The sequence below is a fragment of the Salmo trutta genome, chromosome 16, assembly GCF_901001165.1.
Source record: "Salmo trutta chromosome 16, fSalTru1.1, whole genome shotgun sequence".
NCBI lineage: Eukaryota > Metazoa > Chordata > Actinopteri > Salmoniformes > Salmonidae > Salmo > Salmo trutta.
Window position 1 is genome coordinate 48,962,983 of NC_042972.1, and position 27,898 is coordinate 48,990,880.

Genomic DNA, 27,898 nt, shown 5'->3' on the forward strand with positions numbered 1-27,898 from the left:
AGGAAGAAAACAACCCGGAAGCACGTGGAAAGAAAACAGAAAATGCGAGGCTGCTAGGAGTTGCCAACAATTATTTGTCAATTTAAAGTTTGTTTAGTCACCGGAATAGAGACAGCGTTTTTTTTTTTTACCGAGGACTTTAATTATGCCTGTCATATTTATGTTTGGAAGATCACATTTTTAGGCAACAGAAAAAGTTATCCCACTAGTAAGATAGCTAGCAAGCAAACGTTACTCTACTGAGCTTCTCAACATGGTTCGGGCGCTCAGGTACGTTAGCTAGATTTCTTTGTATAAACAGTTAGACATTTAACCTTTAAATTGTCATATGAGATGGCAAGATTGTAGTCTTTATGATGTCCAGGGCACCGTTTTTCAAAAGTTATCTTTATGTCGCCTTTCGAATACGATTAAATGCATATGAATAGAACGGAGGTTACCGTTTAAGTACGTTTCATCCGTTCTATTCATTACATTTCTATGCATTTAATCCTATCCGAGAGGCAAAATCCAAATAGATTACTTTCGAAAAACTGGGCCCTGGCTTGGATGTGACCACTTTAACCCCCTGCTCCACTCAGAACCAAACGCGCCCCTACGGCGAAGAAGACGGAACAGTTTGACGAAGATGACCCTAAAGCATATAAGGACATGCCTGTCCCAGATAAGGTACAGTCTATATATGTTATGGAGAAGCCTGTGTGACTAGAAGTGTGATTAACCTCATATGTTATCAACATCTGCACAATGTTGATTGTCAACTATGCTTATGGAGTATGTCCCTTACTTGACCAAGAGTTGTCATTGTTGCTGTAGACAGATTTGAAAGTTTCCATTCAACCTCCTTTCAACGTACAATCTTTTTAAGAGATCCTCACAGTATACGAAGGACAAGATCGATGAGTTCCACGATGACAAAATCGAGGTGAGTCTCATCTATACATTTGTACAGTTCAACTTCCTAACTGTCTTTTAACTCTACTCAGTCTTAATGTTGTAAATGTTTGCCACTATAGAAACTCCTGGCGCGTGGTGTTCAGATGGACAGTGACCAGGAAGATGGTGATGACGAGGTGAGTCAAAGGCCAACAACTGCAGGTGAACAGTATCTAATAGAGCAGAACTTGAATGACTTACCCGCGCAAACGTCACATTGAGCCGATGAGTATCATGTGGGTTGCAGGAGGAAGTGATGGCTCTGGACCTCACTGACTCGGAGGAGGAGGAGGAAAAAGAAGAGGCTGATATGGACAGTGATCTGGAGGGGAAGAAGGAGGATGGTAATTATACAGCCCAATGTCAACCTACTATAGCAGTTTTTGTACCCACTCCACTATTAACCTGTTTTTTCTACATGTGTATTTTGCTGAATTAACATATTAAATGTGGTTGTTTTCTCCTAGGTCTCCCCAATGATATGGCATGGGGAAACAGGAAGAAGATGTTCTATGACTCTGACTATGTGGCCGCCAGTGAGTATTTCACATTTTATTCATTCATATTATTGAGACCCGTTACCTGTAGTCTTCTATGATTCCTGAATATTAAATCTGGTTGATGTAGTTACGTTTGTTCGACGTAGGCTGTTACCTTGAAACGACTCACTTTTTTTGTTTGTTGCAGAGGGGAAATCTCAGCAAGACGCAGAGGCAGATGATGAAGAGGAAGAGGAAGAAGCTAAGAATATTCAGAGACGATTGGCTGTCGATCTTAGCGAGGAGGACTATGATCTTAACCTCCTTCAGGTATACATTATCAGCAACAAAGTATACAGTTGAAGTCGGAAGTTTACATACACTTAGGTTGGAGTCATTAAAACTCGTTTTTCAGCCACTCCACAAATTTCTTGTTAACAAACTATAGTTTTGGCAAGTCGGTTAGGACATCTACTTTGTGCATGACAAGTAATTTTTCCAACAATTGTTTACATACAGATTATTTCACTTATAATTCACTGTATCACAATTCCAGTGGGTCAGAAGTTTACATACACTAAGTTGACTGTGCCTTTAAACAGCTTGGAAAATTCCAGAAAATAATGTCATTGCTTTAGAAGATTCTTATAGGGTAATTGACATCATTTGAGTCAATTGGAGGTGTACCTGTGGATGTATTTTAAGGCCTACCTTCAAACTCAGTGCCTCTTTGCTTGACATCATGGGATAATCAAAAGAAATCAGCCAAGACCCCATAAAAAAAATTGTAGACCTCCACAAGTCAGGTTCATCCTTGGGAGCAATTTCCAAATGCCTGAGGGTACCACGTTCATCTGTACAAACAATAGTACGCAAGTATAAACACCATGGGACCACGCAGCCTTCTTACCACTCAGGAAGGAGACGCGTTCTGTCTCCTAGAGATGAATGTGCGAAAAGCGCAAATCAATCCCAGAACAACAGCAAAGGACCTTGTGAAGATGCTGGAGGAAACGGGTACAAAAGTATCTATATCGACATAACCTGAAAGGCCACTCAGCAAGGAAGAAGCCACTGTTCCAAAACCTCCATTAAAAAAAGCCAGACTACGGTTTACAACTGGACATGGGGACAAAGATTGTACTTTTTGGAGAAATGTCTGATGAAACAAAAATAGAACTGTTTGGCCATAATGACCATTGTTAGGTTTAGCGGAACAAGGGGGAGGCTTGCAAGCCGAAGAACACCATCCCAACCGTGAAGCACGGGGGTGGCAGCATCATGTTGTGCGGGTGCTTTGCTGCAGGAGGGACTGGTGCACATCACAAATGGCATCATGAGGAAGGAAAATGATGTGGATATATTGAAGCAACATCTCAAGACATCCGTCAGGATGTTAAATGTTTGGTCGCAAATGGGTCTTCCAAATGGACAATGACCCCAAGCATACTTCCAAAGTTGTGGCAAAATGGCTTAAGGACAACAAAGTCAAGGTATTGGAGTGGCCATCACAAAGCCCTGACCTCAATCCTATAGAAAATGTATGGGCAGAACTAAAAAAGCGTGTGCGAGCAAGGGGGCCTACAAACCTGACTGTTACACCAGCTCTGTCAGGAGGAATGGGACAAAATACACCCAAATTATTGTGGAAGGCTTCCCAAAACGTTTGACCCAAGTTAAACAATTTAAAGGCAATACACTCAATTAGTATTTGGTAGCATGTAAACTTCTGACCCACTGGGAATGTGATGAAATAAATAAAAGCTGAAATGAATAATTCTCTACTATTATTCTGACATTTCACACTCTTAAAATAAAGTGGTGATCCTAACTGACCTAACACAGGGAAATTTTACTCAGATTAAATGTCAGGAATTGTGAAATACTGAGTTTAAATGTGTTTGGCTAAGGTGTATGTAAACTTCCGACTTCAACTGTACATGCTTGAGCCTCTAGCTCTATCGAAGTAAATAAATACATTTTCCTGTTGTCCTCATTGTGTGTCTGCATGTGTAGGAGTTTGCTGTAGAGGAGCAGGGGGTGGAGAAGGAGAGGATTGTGAAGGATCTGAAGCAGATGTCCCAGAAGGAGAAGATGAAGCTGCTGAAGAAAGAGTCACCAGAGCTACTGGAGCTCATTCAGGACTTTAAGTCAAAGGTATGATAACCACAACATCACTACTACTGTATGTGCAGCAGGATAAGAAGCATACAGTGTTATCCACACAATGTTGTTGAGCCTGTAACAAGAGTTACAGTTACTAACGATGGTGTTGTGTGGTAATGCTGTGCTGTTTGCCAATGGTGTTGTGTGCAGTTGGCAGAGCTGAAGGACGAGCTACAGCCTCTTTTGGAGATGGTCAACGATGGACGGATCCCACCAGGAAAGGGTGCCAACTACCTCAAGACCAAACAGCAGCTTTATCTAAAGTAAGTGTTTATGTTATTTGGAACATAAATTGCAAAAAACAATGCCAATGAGGATGTACTCATTTATTGTTATTTCTGTCCTTAGTTACTGCACAAACATCAGTTTCTACCTGGTCCTGAAAGCAAAGCGTATTCCCGCACACAACCACCCTGTGATTGAAAGACTGTTGACTTACAGAAATGTGAGTAGATGCATTGTCATTTGATCCAATTGTAGGTATACTGTATGTAGTGAACTTACACAGTGCTTGTCATGTAGCTGGTATGGTTCTGATTGTTCTCTGACTGTCCCTGCAGCTGATTAATGAGATGGGTGAGGTAGACGCTCGGCTTGCCCCACAGCTGTGCCAGCTGCTCTCTGCAGACCAGAAGGAGAAGTCCGCTAGAAAGTCAGAGAGCAGCAAGCAGATCACCAACAAGAAGGTCAAGGTGAGATATGAGTTGGACGTTGGTCCATTGGGTGATGTGGATGTTGCATATACTTCAAGGTGGACTCAGCGATAAGACGTAGATGCACAAGGCTTAACTTTTCTGCTGTGTTGGTCCCGTTGCTACCACGCTGTCAGTGTGACGCGAACCCGTGCGCATATACTGTGTGAGAGGGAAGTCTTGCGTCTCGTTCAACGCAATATCTACGGTGCTGCTCGTGACGATGTCATTTTGCCGGGTCTACCTTTAAACTGGACTGCTCCCTATGTTGTCAGGTATCTGAGGAGGCTCGGGCGGAATCATCTGAAGACTCAAACTCTGACTTGGATGAGGAGGCTGCTCTGCGCTTCTACAGAGGAGTGGAGGAGAGGCTGAAACTGAAGAGGAAGAGCAAGAGCAAGGACCCACAGGTTGAGGAAGGGTGAGTGTTACCCGAGTACATTATAGAGCACCACAGTGGAGGTGTCGTAATACCAATAAAAACTAGTGGTCAAACGGAAATGGTTCCAATCATTTTCCCACCATTTTTCCCATAGTGGATTTTATAAACACCTCAAATAAGGGCTGTGTTTCTTATAGGCTAACACTGGCATGACGTTTTGATAACCGTGTAAATTAATCTCTTTCGGACAAGGTGACTTTTAAATCAATATATTCGACTCTATTTAAACTCAGATTCGAAAATGCTAAATGGCATCAAATTAGACATCTAATCATGTTTTATTTGTCACATGCGCTGAATACAACAGTGTAGCCCTTACTGTGAAATGCTTACTTACAAGCCCCTAACCAAATATGCAGTTCAAGAAATAGAGTTAAGAAATGTTTTACTAAATAAACTGAAGTGAAAAAAATCATCAAAGTAACACAAGAAAATGACACAGCAATAAAGAGGCTATATTCAGGGGGTACCGGTACCGAGTCAATGTAAAGGTTAGTCGAGGTCATTTGTAAAGTGGCTATGGATAGATAATAAACAGCGAGTAGCAGCAGTGTAAAAACAAAGGGGGTGGTCAATGTGAATAGTCCGGGTGGCCATTTTGATAAATTGTTCAGTAGTCTCATGGCTTGAGGGTAGAAGCTGTTAAGACTTGGCGCTTCGGTAACGCTTGCCGTGCGGTAGCAGAGAGAACAGTCTATGACTAGGGCAATTGTTTTGGTGCTGGATGTCAGGAAGCTTGACCCTAGGGATGTATTGGGCCGTATGCCCTACCCTCTGTAGCGCCTCAGATGCCGAGCAGTTTCCGTACCAGGCGGTGATGGAACTGGTCAGGATGCTCTCGATGGTGAAGCTGTAGAACCTTTTGAGGATCTGGGGACCCATACCAAATCTTTTCAGTCTTTTCAGGAAAAGGTGTTGTCGTGCTCTCTTCCCAACTGTCTTGGTGTGTTTGGACCATGATAGTTTGGATGTGGAGACCAAGGAACTCAACTCTCGACCCCGCTCCACTTCAGCCCCGTCGATGTTAATGGGTGCCTGTTTGGCCCTCCTTTTCCTATAGTCCATGATCTGCTCCTTTGTCTTGCTCACCTTGAGGGAGAGGTTGTTTTCCTGGCACCACACTGCCAGGTCTCAGCCTATAGGGAGGAGGTCAGTCTCAGCGTTGTCTGTGATCAGGCCTACCACCGTTGTCGTCAGCAAACTTAATGATGGTGTTGGAGTTGTGCTTGGCCACACAGTAGTGGGTGAACAGGGAGTACAGGAGGGGACTAAGCATGCACCCCTGAGGAGCCCCGGTGTTGAGGATTAGCGTGGCAGATGTTGTTGCCTACCCTTACCACCTGGGGGGGGGGGCCCGTCTGGAAGTCCAGGATCCAATTGCAGAGGGAGGTGTTTAGTCTCATGGTCCTTAACTTAGTGTAAGTAAGAATTTGTTCTTAACTGACTTGCCTAGTTAAAGGTTACAAGTATTTTCTTGTTTGCTTGTGGCCTTATACAGCTCGTTGAGTGCAGATATCATGCAATACTACAAATCACTGCAGCTCCTGCTGACACCTTTGCTAACAGGTATCGTGTCAATTTAAAACTTGCCCAAGACCGTTCACAGAATTGTCAATTTAAAGAAATGTTGCCAATTTATTCATTACTACATTTTAGCTTACAGATAGTTAACCCAGAGATTCTTAGGGTTGCCTTGATTCGTCAGTCTCATCCAGATCATCATGGCGTTTGTGGTTCTTTTTGATAGCCACATTAGCAGATAATTGGCATTTCATTGGTTGGGGGTAAATACAAGCGACTATATTGATGTCACCTTAACCAAGAGATTTACACGGTTATCAAAACGTCACGCCAGGGTAATCCTTCACGAAATACAGCCCTTATTTGAAGTGCCCTTACAAAAAAAGATTGCAGTATACTGCATCCAAAATGAGTTTATTTTTTACTGCAGTAGTTTTGTAGTGTAGCTGCAGTTAGTGTGGTATAACTGCAGTTCAACTGCAGTACTCTGCAATTACTGCGTCCAAAATACCAGTCGACTGCAGTTACTGCACTTTTACTGCAGTTTCAAAACGGCCATCTTTTTTTGTAAGGCTGTTTCTAAAATCCCCTATGGGGAAAAATGAATGGTGGAAAAAGATTCTAACCATTTCCCTGTTTGACCGGATATTGGGTTTTATGGGTATTGGGACATACTGTGGTACTCTCTTCAAGTTCAAAGAGTAGGAATGAGATGGGCAGGGTTTGATGGTAGATCTGTTTCCTCGTAGCAGATTGGAGGAGGCAGGAGATGACGAAGTGGATCCAGATGCCAAGAGACGCATTACCTACCAGGTACAGTGTAACACCCTCTGAGAATTAGAAATGAGTTACACACACGCATTCAAGTATACAGCAGCCATGATTTATTGTACATCTTAGCCTTCATGTACAATATGAACTGGTTCATGTCTCTTGTTCACATTTTCATTGTACAAAGCACAGTATGAGGCATTTATTCTGACAATGCATAAAATCATGGCCTTCAGATCAATCTTGTACTTTATGTAAGAGTATTATATTCCCTTCCTAGTTTAAACCATTAGTCTAATTAGCACATGCTGCTCTATCCTTCCTGAAGATGGCCAAGAACAAAGGGCTTACACCAAAGAGGAAGAAGATTGACCGCAATCCCAGAGTCAAACACAGAGAGAAGTTCAGACGAGCCAAGATCCGCAGAAAGGGACAGGTTTGTAGACTACATTTAAATTTGAAGTTACAGTGTATACAGATCCTATGAATGATTGACTAGAAGTGCTTCGCAGTATTTACTGACACCTTCAGGTAAATCTTTCAGAACCACTGCTGTATAATGGTATTATATACAGTATTTGAAAGCAACATTGACAACTTGTATCATTTAACTTGTCAATTATGGGCCAAATTACAAAAAGACTGTTGGAATTCCTAGTTCTTCAAAGAAATCTACATGAAAGTATTTAATGTATTCCAGGTTCGTGAAGTCCGTCGTGAGGAGACAAGATACAGTGGAGAGCTGTCTGGTATTCGTGCTGGAGTTAAAAAGAGTGTCAAACTCAAGTAACCAACCCAACTGTTTCCTTTAAGGAAGACTGTCAACAGTTCCCTGTGGACTGGAGGTGATTTGTGTGATTTTTCTCCAGCACAATGTAATACCAACATACAGTTGCGGTTTAATGTCCCAAGTCTGTCACTTTACTGATGTACTACTGTCTGACATTACTCTGACAATCTGCTTTGTTCCAATAAAGTTGTTCTTAATCAAATCTAACTTCATTTGGCATTATTCCACAACCCACATGTTGTAATCTGCTTCCTGACAAGATGATATGAAAGTTAAGATGCTCAAGGATTGGTTTGCTTTCGTTATGTAATGTTTTTTCAGTTTTTTTAGGCAGTACTGAAACCTGTTATTCATGCATATGAATGTCTGAACTAGGTGGGTGAAAGCCAAACCAGATCAAATAAAGATCCAAACTCGACAAGCATGAATTACAGCCAGATTTTAAACAGTTTAGTACAGAGATTGTCCCAAGCCCTGTACATTAGCTTTCTACAAGTAGCCAGGTCCAATTAGTCAACTGGTCGATTGGTCGTTAGGCTGTTAATTGACAGAGGTTGTTTGTCGAGCAGTTATATTTATTTATATATACTACCGTTAAAAAGTTTGGGGTCACGTAGAATGTCCTTGTTTTGAAAGAAAAGCAGTTTCCCCCCCATTTAAAATAACATCAAATTGACCAGAAATACAAGTGTAGACATTGTTAATGTTGTAAATGACTACTGTAGCTGGAAACGGCAGATTTTAAAAATTATGGAATATCTATATCAACAGTGAAGAGGCGACTCCGGGATGCTGGCCTTCTAGGCAGAATTCAAGTGTCTTGTTATTTTGCCCATCTTAGTCTTTTCTTGTTATTGGCCAGTCTGAGATATGGCTTTTTCTTTGCCACCCTGCCTAGACAGCCAGCATCCCGGAGTCGCCTCTTCACTGTTGAAGTTGAGGCTGGTGTTTTGCGGGTACTATTTAATGAAGTTGCCAGTTGAGGACTTGTCAGGCGTGTTTCTCAAACTAGACACTAATGAACTTGTCCTCTTGCTCAGTTGTGCACCGGGGCCTCCCACTCTTTCTATTCTGGTTAGAGCCAGTTTGCGCTGTTCTGTGAAGGGAGTAGTACACAGCGTTGTACGAGATCTTCAGTTTCTCACATGGAATAGCCTTCATTTCTCAGAACAAAAATAGACTGACGAGTTTCAGAAGAAAGTAATTTGTTTCTGGCCATTTTGAGCCTGTAATCGAACCCACAAATGCTGACGCTCAAGACACTCAACTAGTCTAAAGAAGGCCAGTTTTATTACTTCTTTAATTAGGACAACAGTTTTAAGCTGTGCTAACATAATTGCAAAAGGGTTTTCTAATGATCAATTAGCCTTTTAAAATTAACTTGGATTAGCTAACAACGTGCCATTGGAACACAGGTAGTTGCTGATAATGGGTCTCTACGCCTATGTAGATATTCCATTTAAAAAATCAGACGTTTCCAGCTACAATAGTCATTTACAATGTATTTCTGATCAATATGTTATTTTAATGGACAAAAAAGGTGCTTTTCTTTCAAAATCAAGAATCTCTAAGTGACCCCAAAATTTTGAACGGTAGTGTAGGTTCCGGTACTGTTTATATTGAGGTGCAGGAGCGCCACAATTCTTTTGAGCTAATATTCTATAAGAGGAACGGAAGCTCAAGCAGTGGAAAGTTTGAGGTGCCCGCTCCGGTGAGCTCCTGCCCAAGTCAAGCACTGCTTCTTATCCTAGTGCAAATAGCCTACAGCTGTCTGTAGGCCGACAATATTTGATACAATTCTGCAACTGCTAGTGCAAGCTTTGGGCTAGACCCAACGTAATAGTAGATAATGTTTCAAGTTAGTTGCAGACAGGCCATGTGTTGCCAGTGATTTATAGAATATTTATTTTTATCAGGTTATTTTTACCTGCAGGCTGCAATGTTTATATGTAGGCTATTTTGTTTCCTTCTGGTTATCTAGATCTCTGCCGCCCTCTTGAGGCATGTCTTATATCAAACTAAGTTTAAAGTGTCAGATCCATGCCTATAGTTGAATTTATTAAAACAAGGTATGTCTATATGAAAAAATACACATTTACAAATTTCAAACAATGAACTGGCCAAAAGAACAGAACTTTCGGTCAACAAAGATTTTATTTAGTTGGGGAAAGCCCTAGCATGGTTAACTGGGGTCTCAGCCTTGTTGGGTTATAAATTGGCTGTGAGCTGCAGTCAGATTACAGACAATCCTGTCCTCAATCTCTACATCTCTGCTTGCTTCCTCATCTGTGAGTACCAGCTCGACCTGAGTGTCAGGGGTCACCACTACTACGTAACCTCGTCTGGTGTCCAGTACATTGGCTACCACAGCCTGGTGCCGATAGGTGGACAGAGCCCGCCGAGCTCTGTCCAGCAGGATGGATGGGTCTGTCTCCAGCTTGAAGGAAATCACAAATGCTTGAGGAGCCCAGTCCTTCACCAGCGGCGACAACATCTTGGGGACCATCTTCATACTGATCTACAGAAAAGAATCTTGACTTAACAGTGGATCTCTAATAAAGGGCATGTGCTTTTGTATTTGATGGCTTTCTTTACTCACCTGAAGTGGTCCATTGGAAGACTGGATCTTGTGCTCTGGCATGTCAGATGCTGGGATGTAGAAATCCGACACTGCTGCAGCCAAATAAAACATAGCGTTGGACCCTGAGTGGAATGAACACAGAGCGCAAGTTAGTTATCCCAGCACATGCAGGTACTGTACATCTTAATAAGCCCTGTTACCACTAGTTGACTGTCAGTACCTACCAATGGGGCTGAGTGCCTGTGCTGCTGCTTTGAGGAGGTGCAGGTACTCGGACAGGGTGCTGAACTCCACAGGCAGAAGAAGCCCTGCCTCTTTCACCGCCTGGTAACGCATCAGGATTTTGGCAATGTTGGGAAGTGCCTGCTGGTTGACCACAACTTGGTCAGAGACCGAACCCCCCTTTCCATTCTCCAGCTGTAGGCTGTCCAGCAGATTAATCCCAGAGTAGAGGCGTGTGAAAGGATATAAGGAACGGTGTCTGTGCAGGAAGATCACAGCATAGCCTGACTCAAGGAAGTACTCTGCCGAGGAGGCTCCGCGCCGGCCACTGCTGAAATTATCCAGGAAGCGGACGGTGCGAGACTCCAGGGGGACTTTGGTGCCTCCTGAGGTGATAAGCACCACCCTGTGCCCTGCAGCCCTGTGCTGCACAGCAAAAGCTGCCATCTGCCCTTTGACCTCCTCTACATGGGAGGGAACAGCAAACTCTTCAGACAGCTTCCCTTCTGCAGTGAGGGTCCTGGGGTCTGCCATGCCTGGTTGGCCGAGGAGAGGGGGGGAACATCAGCTTACAAGACAAATATTACATTGAAAAGGAATGTGAAACCTAACATGCATTGCCATGTATGTGATTAAGCAATAAGGCATGGGGGGTATATGGCCAATATACCACGGCTAAGGGATGTTCTTATGCACAACACGGAGTGCCTGGATACAGCCCTTAGCCATGGTATATTGGCCATATACCACAAACCCCCGAGGTGCCTTATTGCTATTATAAACTAGTTACCAACGTAATTACAGCTGTAAAAATAAATGTTGTCATACCAGTGATATACAGTCTGATTATACCACGGCTGTCAGCCAATCAGCATTCAGGGCTCAAACCACCCAGTTAATAATTTGATTTAAAGCTGCAATATGTAACTTTTTGGGTGACCAAACCAAATTCACCCAAGAATGTGAGTTATAGATCTATAATTCTCATCGAAAGCAAGTCTAAGAAGCGGTAGAACTGTTTTGTGCTATTTCTATGCTTCACCTTCTTAAGTTTCGTTTTTGCGTCTTTTGGTTTTGTACACCAGTTTCACACAGCTAAAAATGCTATATTTTTGGTTATGGACAAGATATTTCACAGCGGTTTAGATAGAACAATGATTCTCAACACTATACCTGTTTTTGCTGTTGTCACAAACTGAAATTAGGCGAACTATTAGAATTGTAACAACCAAGAAATGGCGGAGCACCTTTAAACGTCAGTCAGAGGAGCCAAGCCATCAATCTCTTAGATCATTTACGTTTTTGGTAGGAATAGGATACTTGTGACCTTGACAAACTTTTAAGGGGACGAATAGTAGTCACTGGTTGATTATTTGAAAGAGTATCTGGTTTGCCTCTAGGATAAGTAAGTATGTTAGACTCACCTTTGTCTACTAGCTACAACTTTACTGCACTTTACAGCAGTTAACGTTATGCCTTAGAAAATGCGGTTCACACTAGCTGCTATTACTAGGAAGTTCATTGGCATGGGGCACGCACCTAAAATCATTCGGCTAATGTTGCAGTTATCAGTGAATTAGCTTCATATTTATATGAATCTTATTCATTAATAGAAACATTCCTTACTTTCAAAGGCACCGAGGGGAAAATGTAGCTGATGATTGAGAGGTACCGGGCGACTTCCGGATGCTGTCTGGCGTGATGTCTTCTTCGATTAGCTACATTCATTGGAGGTAAAGAACTCGGAATTATGTCGCCGCCTAACGTCGTGGAGGTTGAATTGTCAGGTGACTGCATTCCAAATGATTCCAACAACAAAAGGAATGTAGGGGCTAGCCTATACATTGTGTTTCAGTTATTTATCACACTTAAACATTTTTTTCAGATATAATAATAACCCACGTAGTGATTCAGTGGCCTTTCTCTATATACCTTGAGTCACAGGCAAACAACCTCCTGTGCCATGAAGGTCCAGACCTGGCAGAGACTGTAGTAAGCCTCCTTAGAAAGGCTATACAAATAAGATAAACGTCAAACAAAAGCCTGAGACTGCAGGATCACTACTCCGCTGCCAGCAATGAAGTGATTGAGGGGGAACAGCTGGGATAAAATCAGCGACAGGACAAGTGCACTACCTACAAGTCCAAATCTCTTGGCAGATGCTGTAGTCCTGGAAAGAATGTATAGGAGAAGATAGTGGAAACTGAGGTTTTGTTTGAAACTGTTAGTGAGTCGGGTGAAGATAATAGCACAGAGAGGAATGGATTGTGATTGAATAAGTGGGATGAATATTGTTTGTTGACGTGTCAATTTCTGTATTTTGTATGACGTTGTTTTGCTGTCTTTCACTCAATGGATTTTGTATTTTCTCATTCAATACCCCGTCCAGCTGGTGTCGGTAATGAACCATAAATATTGAATGCCAACCGCCGTTAAACCCCATCGAAGAAGAAAAACAGGCTGTAATCCGCTTTCACAGTGATCTCCAAAGTGACAAATGTTTTGTTGTTTTGTCTGTGCTCCAGCACTTTGGATTTGAAATGATACAGTGACTAAGAGGTTAAAAAGCAGACTTTAAGCTTTCATTTGAGGCTATTTTCATCTATATCAGGGGAACTGTTCAGAAAGTACACCAATTACAGCTTGTGATGCTACAAACTTGTTGGATGCATTTGCTATTTGTTTTGGATGTGTTTCAGATTATTTTGTGCCCAATAGAAATTAATGGTAAAAAATGTATTATCATTTTTGAGTCACTTTTATTGTAAATAAGAATAGAATATGTTTCTAAACACTTCTATATTAATATGGACGCTACTGTGATTGTGGATAGTCCTGAAGGAATCGTGAATAATGATGAGTGAGAAAGCTACTGACGCACTGTTATCATACCCCCAAGACATTACAATAACAGGGAAGGTTAGTATTTTTTTGGGGGGGGGGTATGATGAATCTGGGTTTGGCGGATGCCAGGATAATGGTCCGGGGCTGTTTTTCATGGTTCGTGCTAGGCCCCTTAGATCCAGCGAAGGTAAATCTTAATGCTTCAGCATACAATTACATTCTAGATGATTCTGTGCTTCCAACTTTGTGGCAACAGTTTGGGGGAGGCCCTTTCCTGTTTCAGCATGACAATGCCCCTGTGCACAAAGGGGGACTGAGGCTGCTACCCTGACCTTGGTGAACATGGTGGCTAGTCACCTTCAACATGCTAAATCATTTCATCACATTTTCTTTATTGATTTTAGTTCAGCTTTCAATACAATGCAAATACACACACTGCTGAAACGACTACTGGACCTGAATGTCAACGGAGGCCTCGCAGGTTGGATCAAGGACTTTTTAACTGACCGCCCACAGAGGGTTCTCATGAATGGGGCCCTTTCTGATGAACTGACCCTGAACACAGGGGTTTGTCCTTTCACTGTTGTTGTTCTCTATCTACACTAACGAGATGAAGAGCCGAGGAAACAATGTGAGCCTTTTAAAGTATGCGGATGACATGGCTCTGGTGGGAGTCTTTTAAAGATGCTACGTCAGATGGGGACAGCTGTTTTAAACAGACCAACAACCTTCAAGAATGGTGCCGGTCAAGTGCCCTCCACATCAATGTGGAAAAGACAAAAGAGCTGATCATCAATGGCAACAACTTGCCAATGTCCCAACCACTGTCTCTGAACGACCAACCAGTGGAGGTGGTTGAATGTTTTAAATACCTAGGGACACAAAGTGATAACAAGCTGAGTTTTACAGAGAATGCAGACTGTATTTTTTATTTTTAAGCAAGCCAACGCCTGTTCTTAATCCGGAAATGAAAGGGGTTTGGGGTCAGCCAGGATGTTCTGGAGAGGGTGTAGTGCAGCTTGGTGGAGAGCATCCTCACGTTCAATATGCCAGTCTGCTATGATAATCTGAGTGTGAGGAGCAAAAGCAAACTGACCAGAATAGTAAACACAGCCAGCAAAGTAATTGGTCGACCACAGGCACATTTGAGAATTCTGTTCCACAAGGCAACCAAAAAGAAGGCACTGGCTGTCACCCCTCCCACCCTCTACACCCTCAGTTCGAGGCTTCCCTCTGGCCGGTGCTTCAGAATGCCCATGGCCAAGAAGAACGTGTTCAAACATTCATTCGTTCCTTGTGCTGTTGGACTACTAAATGCAAAGTAAATTGTATCGGTTATTGTACTTATCTATCTAGTGCAGTTGGGACAGTGGTCGGTTGAGAGTGAATGTATTAATGTCCTCTATGTTGTTAGTGTATGCAACATGATGGACTGACTGGTTTAAATGTGTATGACGTGAGAATGTATGTGTATGTGATTATTTTAATGAAGGTGATGCCAAAGATGTGGATCCATCCTGGATGGACAATAAAGTTATATTATATTCTATTCTATTAATGCCCATGATTTTGGAATGAGATATTCGGCGAGCAGGTGTCCACATACTTTTGGCCATGTGTGTTTGGACAGGAAGAAAAATGAATCGCAACCTGTTTGCGGCTCAAGTGAAGCATTTTCAATGTTAATCCACCGGAGGTGCTGTTGCCTCACCAAAAACTGGATGAGGACACTGAAATGATACTGAACTAGACTAGCTCAAATTAGACGTTTTTGGGTCCAGCAAGGTATGATGAATTGACCAAAATATCAATGCATGTCTCATGAAGATGAACATTATTAAGATAATAACTGACAGCATGCTTCTAACAAAATAGCAAAAATATGAATTTCTTGCAAATAAATATGACCTCTAGTAGTACTGTAGTAACTCCTGTAATAAGATTATTCAGAGCTAAACACCTCGATCACACCTACAGTGTTTTACGCAAAATGGTACGCGGCATCATCTTGATATGTGTGCAACAAAATTTCAGCTTTCACATGCTACCATTTCCGCCAAGCCATCGATCTATGCATACAATTCGATGCATACTTTCGATAAATCCAACGTATGGACCACAAAGAACGCAATGCTGTATGGCTAATGCAGAGGTCCATTGGAAATGAATATACTTCTTCTGGTGTACCAAAAAACAATGCACTGTTGGTGTGATCGAGGCGTAAGAACACATAGAAACAACTTTTTTTGTATCATGTTTTTTATTTAGTTATTATAATGATTGAGTACATATGTGTTATTCTACCTACAGTTATTACTATTGTTGTTTTATTAAAGTAGTTGTAGCAGAGAGAGGACAGTGAAGTAGGGGACTAGTTTTTGTGGCTGTGTACATCTCCAAGTGCAGTTTGTAATTTGTGTCGTTCTCATGTTTCATGAACATGAACATTATTAAAGATAATGCTCCATGTAGCTGACAGGATGCTTCTAACAACGGTGTAATATATCTAAAGAAAGTCAAGAAAATAACTAAATTAATCATGTCTTGCTGATAAATATAACCTCGAGTAGTACTGTAGTACGAGTATTATTAATAGCTAAGAAACAAAAAATAAATAATCACGTATTTTGTTGTAATTATAATGATTGAGTAAATATGTGTTGTTATTATTATTATTACAAGTATTAGTATTATTGTTTTATGAAAGTAGTTCTAGCAGAGGCAGAGAAAGAGAGAGGATAGTGAAGTAGAGGACTAGTTTTTGTGGCTGTGTACACCGAGTGCAGTAATGTAGCCAGTGCAGTATGTAATTTGCGTCGCTCTCTGAATTGTATCGAAAGTAGTTCCGGGTATTTTTTATTTTTTTGTAGCCTGTGTAGAAAACGACAGAGTCCCGGATGTTGGCTGTCGAGACTGGACTCGAGAGAAAGGCGAACGGGAAAAGGCAGAGAAGCCGAAGAGGGACGACACTGGCACATTGGTGAGAGTTCAACGGGTCTTACCTAGGACAAACGACAAGAGCATAGGCACCTGAGGGACTTTCTTGTTGAAGAAGAGGTGAAAGGGGAGGGGGCAGATACTTCAATACTGCCCTGGACCAAGGTAACGACCTGACATACTCAGGGTAAGTGAGCTGTAAGAACATGGGAATGGTAGTTGAACTGAGGCCCATGAAATGGACGACTTTCATGGGGGAAGTGAGCTGTACTGAAGTTCTGGGGATTGAGTTCAGCAATCAGGCCTTGATAGTTTTATTTTTGCTGGGACGGGGCGTATAGGGACATCATTCGTAACGACCCAGGTAGCTCGTTTCCTAACATGATAACTAGCATGCTTGATCACAATACGTAGATAGCTAGCTATAACTCTCGAACTTGACAGTTAGCACCATTGACAACTGAGCAACTTTGACAGCTAACGCCACGGTAGCATTCGTTTTTCCATATCTTTAGCTAACTAGCCATATTGCAAAGAAGCCCGACCATTCTTTGACAAGGTGTGTTGCTAAAATGTTAGCCATTTTAGCAACATTTACCCAAGCTAAGTTGCTTTCGTTAGCTAACTTGGGAATGGGTCACACTGTGCGCACACTGTATTTAGCTAGCTCGAGCTAGCCAGCTTGACTGGCTGGTACTTTGGTCCCTCATCAGCTGTTGGAATGCGTTACGTCTGTCAATTTAATGTTGTCTGACTTTGTGGGATTTTCCGAGATATGGATGATAACTAGTCTAAAATAATCAATGGTCTTAAGCGTTTGTACTTTAACTAGCTAATCAAAAATGTATGCATTGTCAAAATGTCACTGGCTAGTTTGGCTACCTGAAGTGAAGAATTGAGGGGGAAAAAAAGCACTTGAGAGCAAGGCTTTGTTGATCAGTTGATTCAGGTTATAGTAGTTTCGACTTGCACAACCTATGACTCCAGAACCAGGGACGTAACACCAACTCCTGATTTGTTAGCTACAGATTGTACGCCTGATAATGTGATATAACCAAATATTGTTGGTGTCCTTTATGGGCGTTACAGGAAAGCCACATACAAACCGCCGCCATAGATTTGATCAATTTACCTGTTCTTTGCGATATTTTCATAGTTATCGATTCCGAGAAAAAAGTATATTTCCAGTTACAAGTAGATATACAAAAACCAGCGAAAACTCAAAGATAATAAAAAATTGTTTTGCGTGAGGATGTTCCTCGCCATCGTAGCTTCTGCACATATAGCATTTCCCAGCATCTTTGCAGGAGCCAGGTGTTGCAACCAAAATGAATTTACAATTTTTAAAAACATTTTTCAAAATTTTATTTCACTTGAGGTAAAAAAATAAAGTTCTAAACAAGTTCGAATCCCCCAAAAGTTACGGTTCATATATTTAGTTTTCGTATATATTTTGTTGTTGTGCGAAATCAACATCGTTTTTACTTTTAGCTCATTAATTTACTCCAATTAGCGCCAATAGAGCAGCAACGGGTAAAATGGTTGTTTACATGTTTGATTGGTCAGATAATTTGCAGGAGCTCGATTTTACTGAACATTCACAGGTGGGGACAGGGGCAGACATGGAGGGGGATTGGCTTGAAGCTCTGAAAATCATGACGGAATTGGAATGTATTTAGGCTATTACTAGCACTATAACTAAACCGAATTATATAGCTAATAGACAATATTTTTGAAAAAAAGATGTAAAACTAAAAATAACGTCATTAACCAGTTCTCAAGATTTGAAAATCACGATTCTGTTCTGGACCACTAGAAGTCACTTTCGTTCCTGGTCCTGTTTCCGTTGCTCTGAAAATTTACTTATTTTCCCTGAACCGGTTCCAAACCCTGGCAGGAACTAGTTGTATCAATGCATCACGCCTGCAGCTCGTCATACAATGTGACCAAAAACAAAGTTCTGCACACATGTAAGACGTATACAGTGCATTTGGAAAGTATTCAGACCCCTTGACTTTTTCCATATTTTGTTATGTTAGTCTTAACTTTAATATGGATTCAAGTACTTTTATCTCAATCTACACACAATGTCCCATAATGATGAAACAAAAACAGAAAATAATAGAGTGGCCAGACAGAAGCCACACCTCAGTAAAAGGTACCTGACAGCCAGCTTGGAGTTTGTCAAAAGACACCTGAAGACTCTCCGACCATGAGAAACAAGATTCTCTGGTCTGATGAAACCAAGATTGAACTCTTTGGCCTTGTTGCCAAGTGTCACCTCTGGAGGAAATCTGGCACCATCCCTACGGTGAAGGCATGGTGGTAGCATCATGTTGTGGGGATGTTTCTCAGGGACTGGGAGACTAGTCCGGATCGAGGGAGAGATCAACAGAGCAAAGTACAGAGAGAACCTGTCCAGAGCGCTAAGGACCTCAACAGGACAACAACCATAAGCACACAGCTAAGACGACACAGGAGTGGCTTTGGGACAAGTCTCTGAATGTCCTTGAGTGGCCCAGCCAGAGCTCAGACTTGAACCCGGTCAAACATCTCTGGAGAAACCTTGAAACAGCTGTGCAGCGACGCTCACCATCCAACCTGACAGGGCTTCAGAGGAGAATGGGAGAAATTTCCCAAATACAGGTGTGCCATGCTTGTAGCATTTTTTTTATTTAACCTTTTATTTATCCAGGCTAGTCAGTTAAGAACAAATGCTTATTTACAATGACGGCCAAACCCAGATGACGCTGGGCCAGTTGGGACTCCCAATCATGGCCGGTTGTGATACAGCCCCGATTCAAACCAGGGTGTCTGTAGTGACTCCTCTAGCACTGAGATGGAGTGCCATAGACTGCTGCGCCACTCAGGAGCCCGAGAAGACTCTAGGTTTTAATCGCTGCCAAAGGTGCTTCAACACGGTACTGAGTAAGGTGTCTGAATACTTATGTAAGTGTTATTGCAGTAAAAAAAAGAAAATTGCACATATTTTTAAACCTGTTTTTGCTTTGTCACGATGGGGTATTGTGTGTAGATTGAGGGGGAAACTATTTAATCCATTTTAGAATAAGCCTGTAAAGTAACAAAGTGGAAAAGGTTAAGGGGTCTGAATACTTTCCGAATGCACTATATCACTCGATACAAAACATAAATTCAGAAAGATATTAAATCTATGATTTTTGTAGAATCAACTGGAAAATGACATTTTGAATAATTTATTTTGTCCTCGATTTGGAGAAGGGGGGGAAGTATTGGCAAGAACAGGTTAGTTGCAAAATTGATGGCGGCGGTTTGTATGCGACTTTCCTCTAATGTAGTCCTTAAAATCTTTGGTTATATCACATTATCTGGTGTAAAATATGTAGCTACAGTTTTCTATTATCACATGTCTACGAAACAGAAGTTAAGTTGTTTCTATATATGTGCCATCTCTGCTATATGTCCTACTAACAAATACAAAAAAAATCTCAATCTTAGTCCCACAAAGATAGACCAGACCCGTTTTGTCTTAATCATCCCTTATTTAAAGCTATAATATTTAACTTTTTTGGTGACCTGACCAAATTCACACAGAAATGTGAGTTAGATCTTTAATTCCCATTGAAAGCAAGTCTAAGAAGCTGTAGATCTGTTCTTTGTGTGCTATTTCAATGCTTCCCGTTCTGAAGTTAAATTTTTGAGTCTTTCGGTTATGTAAATCCGTTTCAAACAGCTGAATATACAACATTTTTGGTTATGGAAAATGAATTTCACAGCGGTTTAATGGTACAATGACGGCTTGTTTTGTCACAAACTGAAATTAGACAAACTATTAGAATTTTAGCAACCAGGAAATGGCGGCGTGATTTCTGCGTAGTGCATCTTTAAATAGCAGCTACAGTGTGCTGTCTGCATGTACATGCAGCCTTGAAGCTGTTCAAGTATTGATATCACTCCACCGGCATTACATTAATGACTTGAGTAAGTCTTTGGTTCTATTTTGACTTGGTTTTTAGAAATGACGATGTGCATAAGTCACACATGCGTCTGATTCCTCAAAGTACAGTTTCAGTTACTGAACGGTAATGGGGAGGGCTTTGCAAATGTGTGTTATAAAAATAATAATTGTCATTCAATGTGCCATCAAGGTTGTAACTCTCTCTCCTCTCCCCTAGTGATGGATAGGTGTTCTTTATTGACCCCCCCCCATTTCCCTTTGGGATCGATATTGTACTAGCCTTCATGCTGTCCACAGTTTGAGTCTTTAGGACAGGGATGGTAGTCTGCTTTTAGGTCGTAACCTAATCTGTTTTGATAGTGAGTAATCATCTTTTATAAGATTTATAAGACTTTTTGGCACCCCCCCACTTCCCATTAGTTTCACACAACGTGCAAGATAGTGAGAAATTCACACGTTTTAAAAAATGTATAGTGTTTTCAAGGAATTGTGTGAACTGTGAATGAGTTGTTTCTGGGTGACTGGATAGTAGAGCGGGAGATATTGTGCGGCGTGATGCAGCATTGTTGCGGCTGTGTGTGCTGAACTGTTCTCTGAGCATTGTGAAATTAGTCCACCAGTCTGTGCATCAGTGTTCACCTCTATTCTATTAGGGGTTTTCATATCCCTTATCTATGCAAATGTATGGGCCATGTAGCCTAGACTTTGAACAGTATCGGCCACAACGTTTGTCTGCATTAAATTAGGCAATTCTTAGATGCTCTGTGTCGCTGGTCCTGTGTAATTAAATGTATCTACCAATAATTTTAAGGATTAGGCTACCCCTTTCAGTTTGAAATTGTAGGCCTCATTTTTTTTAAATCTTAAAATAACCTCCAAGCAGGGATAAATGCACAATGTCAGTTGAGGAAGTAGAGGTGCAGCATCTGCTTGATCGGGTCTGTCTGTAACCATTTCCATCCAAGGATGTGCAGCATTTTGAGGAGATGAGGCACAATGCGACCACAAGCAAGCACTATGGGGTTAAATCTGCTCAACATAAGCGTTCCACAAATGAAAACCAGCACATTGAAAGGGGCTATACCACCCACCCAATTACCACCTTACTGTTATGGACTGAAAGATTCCATTCCTCACAAGCTAGATTGGCAGGTTTTCTTGTGATCAGGGGCGGGAATATCTATACAGTGTGCTGATGGTTTAGATTAATGCTTCAGATGTACCCTCACAAGGATCATGCTTGAGTCTGCCTGCTGTCTTTTCAGAGCCCTCTGTGGAAGACCTGCATTTTCCCTGGCTTTTGAGATATTGTGCAGCATTGATTGATCCAGCTGTGCTTAACAGTGGTACTACAAACATCTGAATGAAACAAAATTACTTTTCATTTTTTGAATCATTGGAGCCTGTTCAGTGGCTTAAGGTATTAATCTTTATCTACCTGCAAGTACTGTATTTCACAGGTTTTGCATTTCATAAAATTGTGGAATCCAGTATTGAATATTGTGCTATTTCTTTTAATAAGCTTAATAGGATAATGACACCATTGTGGAGAGGTGGGTAGGGTCTCCAAACTGACAAAGCCTTTGTAAGAGGCAGTCTCTCACCTTCCACATACGAGCAGCTCATTTCAAATTCATCTGTGGCCCTGTGCCTAGCTCCGTCTCACTGAGAGGCTTTTTAATTTCTCCCCCTGTTGAAGTGATTATTCAAATGGCAGTCCATGAGACTCAGTAACCCGACGGCTGGTGGTAGCTGAGCCCCAGGCCCGGCAGCCTGAATATACCAGTCCCCTGCTGCCCAGGGATTGGACAGACAGAACTCAGGAGGGAGGCTATCCATTCAGACCAGCCCAAGCAGTCAATGTCAAGATATTAGCAATCATCATCCTATTATATATTATAGGCTGGGCTATTCTTTTCATCGACTGGTGACTGACCACAGTAGTGCAAGTGTAGAGGCCAGTATGTCTTCAATCCAATTGCAATATTGTGGTGCATTGTCCTTATTGATTGATCATATCTTTGTTCATAACCAGGGATTTTTCTGCCATTAATCCTTGGGCTGGCTGCCAAACAGTGGGAAAGAAATGCTTTTAGTATCAACTTAAACGACTGAAACCACAAAGTATGTAGAAAAGATAATGGGCCAATATATCTTTTATAATATAATCTTTGAGAACTAACAATCACCAATATAAAAGCAAGACGGGGAGAAATGAAAATTCCCCCAAAACATTGTTTTGAGCAAATAACACAGCATTAGCCATGCAAAATGCATGGAATTTCAGGGAACTAGCTTTAAAACTGCAAAATGGAAAGATTTGTAGAACTGCAAAAATGCATTGGTGCCATGGAGAAATTATGGGTAACGAATGGTCTATTTTATTTTAACTGTCATGTTTGCCTAAAAAATACCTCCTACGTGAATATTTTTTTTTGTTCTGACTCTGTGTTACAAGACTTTCTGCTGGGTATTGGGTGGGCACATACATGCTCCTCTGTTCGTTGTTGTGATGGCAGGCAACTATTGCAGGCGCCTTCTCTGAAGCAGCTCAGGCCTAAGTGAGTCTGAAGGGTTCGTTTGAAATCTCTCCTATGTTCTGCTCTAATCCAGTATGTAGTTTGCTCCTGGTTGCGGTGTTGGTGAGATGGGACTAGCTCAGTCTTCATTAGCAACGTTGTGCATCACCAGAATGCAGATGAGCTATGAAGCCATTCATCTCCTGGAAATGCGTCCCTGATTCCAATTTGAATCTTATTTGCAGTTGTGTGAGCCCACTTCTCCATGTTAAAGAAATATCTTTATGTGAGAGATCAGAGGGGGATAATTGCTCTTAAGTGAACCTCATTTAGTGCTGGCCAGAGCAATTACAGTAACTGCAGTTCCAGGCATTTTCAGGGGCCTGCAGCAGCTGTCATTGAACACTCTGAAGCTGTGATATCAAATGGTGAATAGATTGACATTGGCAAAGCATTATGTGGAAATGGAATGTTCAAGGATGGATTTTAATTAGTTTTGCAGGTTTTATGCAGCTGTTTTGCATCTAAGGAAAGTCATAATTAAAAATAACAATTAGAAACGCATTATTTTTTGTAATGATTAAAAATAAATTATTCTCAAGGTGCTGTAAGGTGAAAGAAAGCCAGCACTTCTTTTCCTCGGGCGAAACCCCCAGGGCTTGTGGGAGATGTTTTATCATTAATGTTATTCAGGAGCCAAATTTTTTGTTTTGCTCAGCTGGGCGCTTTAATCTATTTTTGCTGTAAATTAATGAATTTTTAAAGAGCCGTTCGCTGGATACGGGTGGATGTGGGAATGCAGCATTGGTTCAGAGTTTTCAAACAACCCCTCCAACCTCATGGGATGGAGAGAGCAAGTTTACTGAAGAACTATGCTTGAATTATTTTTTTATTTCATCTAGCAATACACTGCCTAACTCTGTCTCCTTCTCTCCAATATGCAAGGCTGAAAATGTGTATTTGGACAGAAACTAGTTGTGGACACTGATCAGTGAAAGAAATGTTTTAATTATTCAGCTTGCCCAGAATTATCGAAACAAGTCTACACATTTTAACTCAATCTCTTAATGTGTCCATGTTGCCATCCGCTAGCTTAGATCAGGGCCTTGTTTTGTGTACTGGTGTCATGTTTTTGGACCAACCATCCCCATGTTGACTATTGAAGCTGCTACAGAGGAACCAGCTACCCACACTGTGGCTTGGTGGGTTCGTGCTCGAGAACGTGTGGGTGAGAGAGGACAGAGGGAATCATGAATTCATCTCTTGCAACGCGGGGCTGTTGTGGTCCTCTCAGAATAGGCTGCACGTGGCAGCTGTACGAAGGCCTAACCACCACAAGAAAAAAATGTTCCAGAGGAATTGACCACAGTGAAGGTTTGACCATAAATAAGTGTAGATTAGAGCATCCATAGTAGGACCTTGCCATCTCTGCCATGTGAGATTAACAGTATGCGTAAGACTGACTGCTTAATACCTTGACAGGATTTCATTAGTTCATCGTATTGTACCCGGTGTCCTTGAGTTGTCATCGCCTATCGCAGGACTTTCTTACATTTTTTTTCTTTTTTTCTTCCTATGCTCAGTAGAAGCAATTGATATGCCTATACGATTCACACTCTTAAGAGACTTGAGCTGTGTGCTGGCGACGGCTTTTGCTAAGCTTACACAGCTTAATGAGAATGGAGCTCTCCTCATGCTATTTAGCATCCATTTTAATTACAGTGGCTAGCTTATTCGCTCTTAGCGAATGCAAATTTCACCTCCAAGTTAAATGGCTTAACTTGCTAAAGATGACCTTTTTGAGAGAGGAATCTTCATCCCAAAGCAAAGTTGTAGCCAAGTCCTTTTGCTGTAAACACTGGAATAATACAATGACCTGTGTGTGTGTGTGTGTTTATACTGCCAGCCTCTGTTCAGTGAGGAAAAGCAGGGTCGGTTTAATGAAGCCTTTGCTCTTAATCCTGACTTTAGTAAAGTCGGACTAAATGTGTTAGTATGTGGAGACGCTACTCACTGTGACGGTCACTGTCCCAAGTCAGTCCTGCTGGGGTTGAACCAGTTAGGCCACCATTCAACCAGCCTCGTCTCTACGGCTTCAGTAACTGCTCATTCTTCTCCCTCATCTCTCTCTTGCAATGCTAATGCAGACCAGACAAATTATCTCCACCTAATTTCTGAGGTTTTATCTAGGCTTGTGATGTGGTGCAATGCACATGATCTTTAGGGATCATGGCCAAGTTTAGCAGATGGATTATTTGGTGGGGGGGGCTGCTGTGTTAAGTTAGATGTCTCAAACTTATAATTTTTAAATGGTCTTTACCCTGTGCCTCAATGTTTTCTGCCTGCTCAACAGGACGTCTTAAGTCTCCCCCGCTATATTGTGTATTTCTGAAACTAATAAATTACTCTTCACGTAGTTCATGTGCACACAGATTTCATTTGTGATTCAGAAAATCCCAGAATGAAGCCAAGGGATCTCTGTGGAGTTTGAGGAAACGTCGGTCTGTGGAGCCATAACCGACACAATGAGTGATTTACTCTCTCCCCCCCCCCCTCCCCTTTCTCTCTCTGCTAACCCCATACCACTACATTCACTCGCTGCTCCTCACTTAGCAAACAACACGTCTGTGGAGATTTCTGAAGAATGCATCTTGTTACTCAGATGAGTCATACTTCCTCTGGCCTGTGTGCTTCTGCCTCAGTGGATGAATGAGCGGGTGTGCTGAGGGGGGAGGGGAGTGGCAGGATGGCTGCGGTGCCCTGCCACTGTGCCAGTGGCCTATAATGTAATAAGGAAGTGTCAAGGCCACGACACACTTCATGCAAACGGCGTCGAAGCGTTGTGCACGGTCCGTTCCAACATTTGTATTATTTAAAAAAAAATATTGCCATACGAGTAAGTAGAACTGCATGTTTAGTGTATAGGGCCCTTCTCATTGTGTCGGTGAAGGAGCTTGAGGCGAGGCAGATCCACGGTACAACAGAATGGCCGTCCCCAGGTGGCTGGCGTGACGGACAGTGGGTCAGCCAGGGTGAGTCATCCCCTGGTAAACTGACGGCCTGGAAGCCCAGCCGCTGACCCTGGCAGGGCTGTGTTCCACTGGTCCTGGGAGGCAGGCAGGCCCCGGGGCTGGAGAGGATGGAGCCTGCTGCACCTGGTCATGTCTGAAGCAATTGCCGCCTCTCTCTGGAGGAATTTGGTGTTGTGTTAGTCTTTTGGCCAGTGCAGGAATTAAGATTCCTTCATCAAAGCATGCACTTTGTTACGTCTTGTGCAATAGGGCTACACACACACACATCTGCCAACCTTGACGTCTAGGAAGAATATTTATTTTTATAGTAGAGAAATTCTTAGGCTACTGTTTACTTTGCACAATGCACAGACTCCATTGATTTGGAGTAGTCATTGCTATGTAGGCTATGTCAACTGTATTCAATTGTATTGGTGTATAGTTAAATCACATGGCGTTCACATTAGTGTTGATAACGGTTAGTGTTTGACCCTCACTCGGCTTAGAGCAGGTATAGGGAAGACAGGACTATTTGATCCCTTGCCAGGATCAATGCCAGGATCAATAACTCAGACTGAGTGACCTACTTATGTCTTCTGAGAGTGCCGGAGATACTTATATTTGCAGGAGAATACGGTGGTTAAATATGTCAATTAAAATGTAGTTAAACCCATTTTAGGATTTAAGCACCCAAAGGCTGTGTCAGCATGGTAGTCACCTCAGAGAATTCCATTCGTTATCGCAGAGCCACAGAGGCATTCTGCAAACATTTCAGATGTAATATCTCATTAGCAACAAATGATTGAATTTTATATTGGCTCTCCCTCCCTCAAGCCAATTCCAAAAATGTCAGCATCTAACTAATTAGCCTTGTCAAAGTCCGTAATGCTATACTTTCTGTTTGATGTATCCAATTTATCCATGTTGTCACTCAGACGTATGATTCAATCGATATCAAAGGCTTTTAGTTAGTGTAGTGGCACTGGGCATGAAGGGGAAAACCTCTATAGTACCTAGGCCATCTTGGTCTACCCCCATACGTGTGCATAGACCGTATTCATTGCGGGGGAGAACCGATACAGTTGCGTAATGCACTATTATAGATATGACTCAAAGTATCGGTTTTGTGAAAAAAAACAATGTATATATTTTTGCTACTGTGGGTAGCATTAGCTAGTTGGCTGTACATGCGTCCTATTAAGTAGGACGCAATAGTAGGTTAAGTTATTTGAATTCCATTTAGTTATGTGTGAATAACTAAATGGATATATATATATTTTTTTTTTGTGAGCTCACGAAGCACACTGTGCAGTTAATCTAGAGAGAAATCCCATCAAGCCCGAACTGTGCAATGTAGTAAGGAGTTAGTTTCCAACAGGCCTATATTCTACATAATTGCCACGTTGTCTGCATTAAACGAACTACAACGGCCATAATCCATTGCGCACCTACTTGTCCAGTCTGTATCTTTTACGCATGCTACGTTAGGTTCGAGTGTCAGCCCCACAGGGAATAGCCATTCGAATGCGCGATTGAGAAGAATAGAGAGCGTTTGCTTCGTGAGCAACGTCTACCTGTAAATGCATGATCTAAGTGATGGTTGGTATTCAGCAGTCATAAAAGTATGCCTTATTTACTTTGAAGAACTACTACAATTTAGATTTTGTCAGACAGCTTAGGCAGCAGCTCTATAGAGATGCAATGACGACTTGGAATGAAAGTCGTCAAATAAAAGTAACATACACAACTGAAATGTTTTAATGTCAATGAATGATTTAAGCGATGAGCAGTAACTACCATGGACCTTTTATTCATTGTTTTATTCTGTTACATTCAACCCACGATGCAGGTGCGTTTCATATTATAATAATAATTGAAATAGAAAACTGGGTTATTTTGTTATCGAACTGACCTCAAAGCACTGATCACTCAAAATGACCTGCGCCAAAACTCCGGTATTTTTCATCCTATAGCTTATCAATCTTTTTAAAATAGTGAGTCCACATGTTTTCGGCACATTTCCCGGACTGAAACTTTCCTCATGCTTTCT

The 27,898-nt window shown here is 41.8% G+C and overlaps 3 protein-coding genes across 7 annotated transcripts in view; 2 read left to right on the top strand and 1 right to left on the bottom strand.

Moving 5' to 3' along the window:
* Positions 1-7,999, top strand: utp3 (UTP3 small subunit processome component). 2 transcript variants are annotated; one of them, XM_029694755.1, is made up of 15 exons: positions 1-270; positions 582-669; positions 869-925; positions 1,017-1,073; positions 1,184-1,280; positions 1,404-1,472; positions 1,624-1,745; positions 3,432-3,572; positions 3,732-3,844; positions 3,930-4,026; positions 4,142-4,273; positions 4,549-4,694; positions 6,986-7,049; positions 7,336-7,443; positions 7,708-7,999. In XM_029694755.1, exons 1-15 carry the CDS (start codon positions 254-256, stop codon positions 7,795-7,797), a joined length of 1,398 nt encoding a protein of 465 aa, XP_029550615.1. In that variant the 5' UTR covers positions 1-253; the 3' UTR covers positions 7,798-7,999. The 2 variants fall into 2 exon arrangements, with proteins under 2 accessions (XP_029550615.1, XP_029550616.1); XM_029694756.1 differs by having other exon boundaries at positions 2-270; positions 6,989-7,049.
* A 1,835-nt stretch (positions 8,000-9,834) lies between these two features.
* ppcs (phosphopantothenoylcysteine synthetase) lies at positions 9,835-12,331 on the bottom strand. Of its 4 annotated transcripts, none has more exons than XM_029694759.1 (4): positions 12,227-12,331; positions 10,603-11,136; positions 10,397-10,500; positions 9,835-10,310 (listed from the first exon to the last, which is right to left on the bottom strand). In XM_029694759.1, the coding sequence occupies exons 2-4, from the start codon at positions 11,132-11,134 to the stop codon at positions 10,110-10,112; spliced, it is 837 nt and encodes a 278-aa protein (XP_029550619.1). In that variant the 5' UTR covers positions 11,135-11,136; positions 12,227-12,331; the 3' UTR covers positions 9,835-10,109. The 4 variants fall into 4 exon arrangements, with proteins under 4 accessions (XP_029550619.1, XP_029550617.1, XP_029550618.1 ...); XM_029694757.1 differs by having other exon boundaries at positions 9,837-10,315; positions 12,227-12,330; XM_029694758.1 differs by having other exon boundaries at positions 9,837-10,315; positions 12,025-12,262.
* Positions 12,332-16,314: 3,983 nt separating this feature from the next.
* The window catches only part of foxj3 (forkhead box J3), an 86,154-nt gene continuing 74,570 nt past the window's right edge, over positions 16,315-27,898 (top strand). Inside the window, exon 1 of the mRNA XM_029694761.1 lies at positions 16,315-16,568. The gene's annotated coding sequence lies outside the window, so the exon portion shown is untranslated. The remainder of the gene's footprint in view (positions 16,569-27,898) is intronic.

What these genes read in the sequence shown, in the direction of transcription:
- utp3 (XM_029694755.1), top strand. An exon ending in CTCTGACTATGTGGCCGCCA is followed by an intron (nt 1,473 to 1,623) that starts GTGAGTATTTCA and finishes TGTTTGTTGCAG; the next exon opens with AGGGGAAATCTCAGCAAGAC. An exon ending in GACTGTTGACTTACAGAAAT is followed by an intron (nt 4,027 to 4,141) that starts GTGAGTAGATGC and finishes CTGTCCCTGCAG; the next exon opens with CTGATTAATGAGATGGGTGA.
- ppcs (XM_029694757.1), bottom strand. Translation starts at nt 11,134, where the DNA reads ATGGCAGACCCCAGGACCCTCACTGCAGAAGGGAAGCTGTCTGAAGAG. An exon ending in ACAGGCACTCAGCCCCATTG is followed by an intron (nt 10,501 to 10,602) that starts GTAGGTACTGAC and finishes CATTCCACTCAG; the next exon opens with GGTCCAACGCTATGTTTTAT. An exon ending in CTTCCAATGGACCACTTCAG is followed by an intron (nt 10,316 to 10,396) that starts GTGAGTAAAGAA and finishes TCTTTTCTGTAG; the next exon opens with ATCAGTATGAAGATGGTCCC.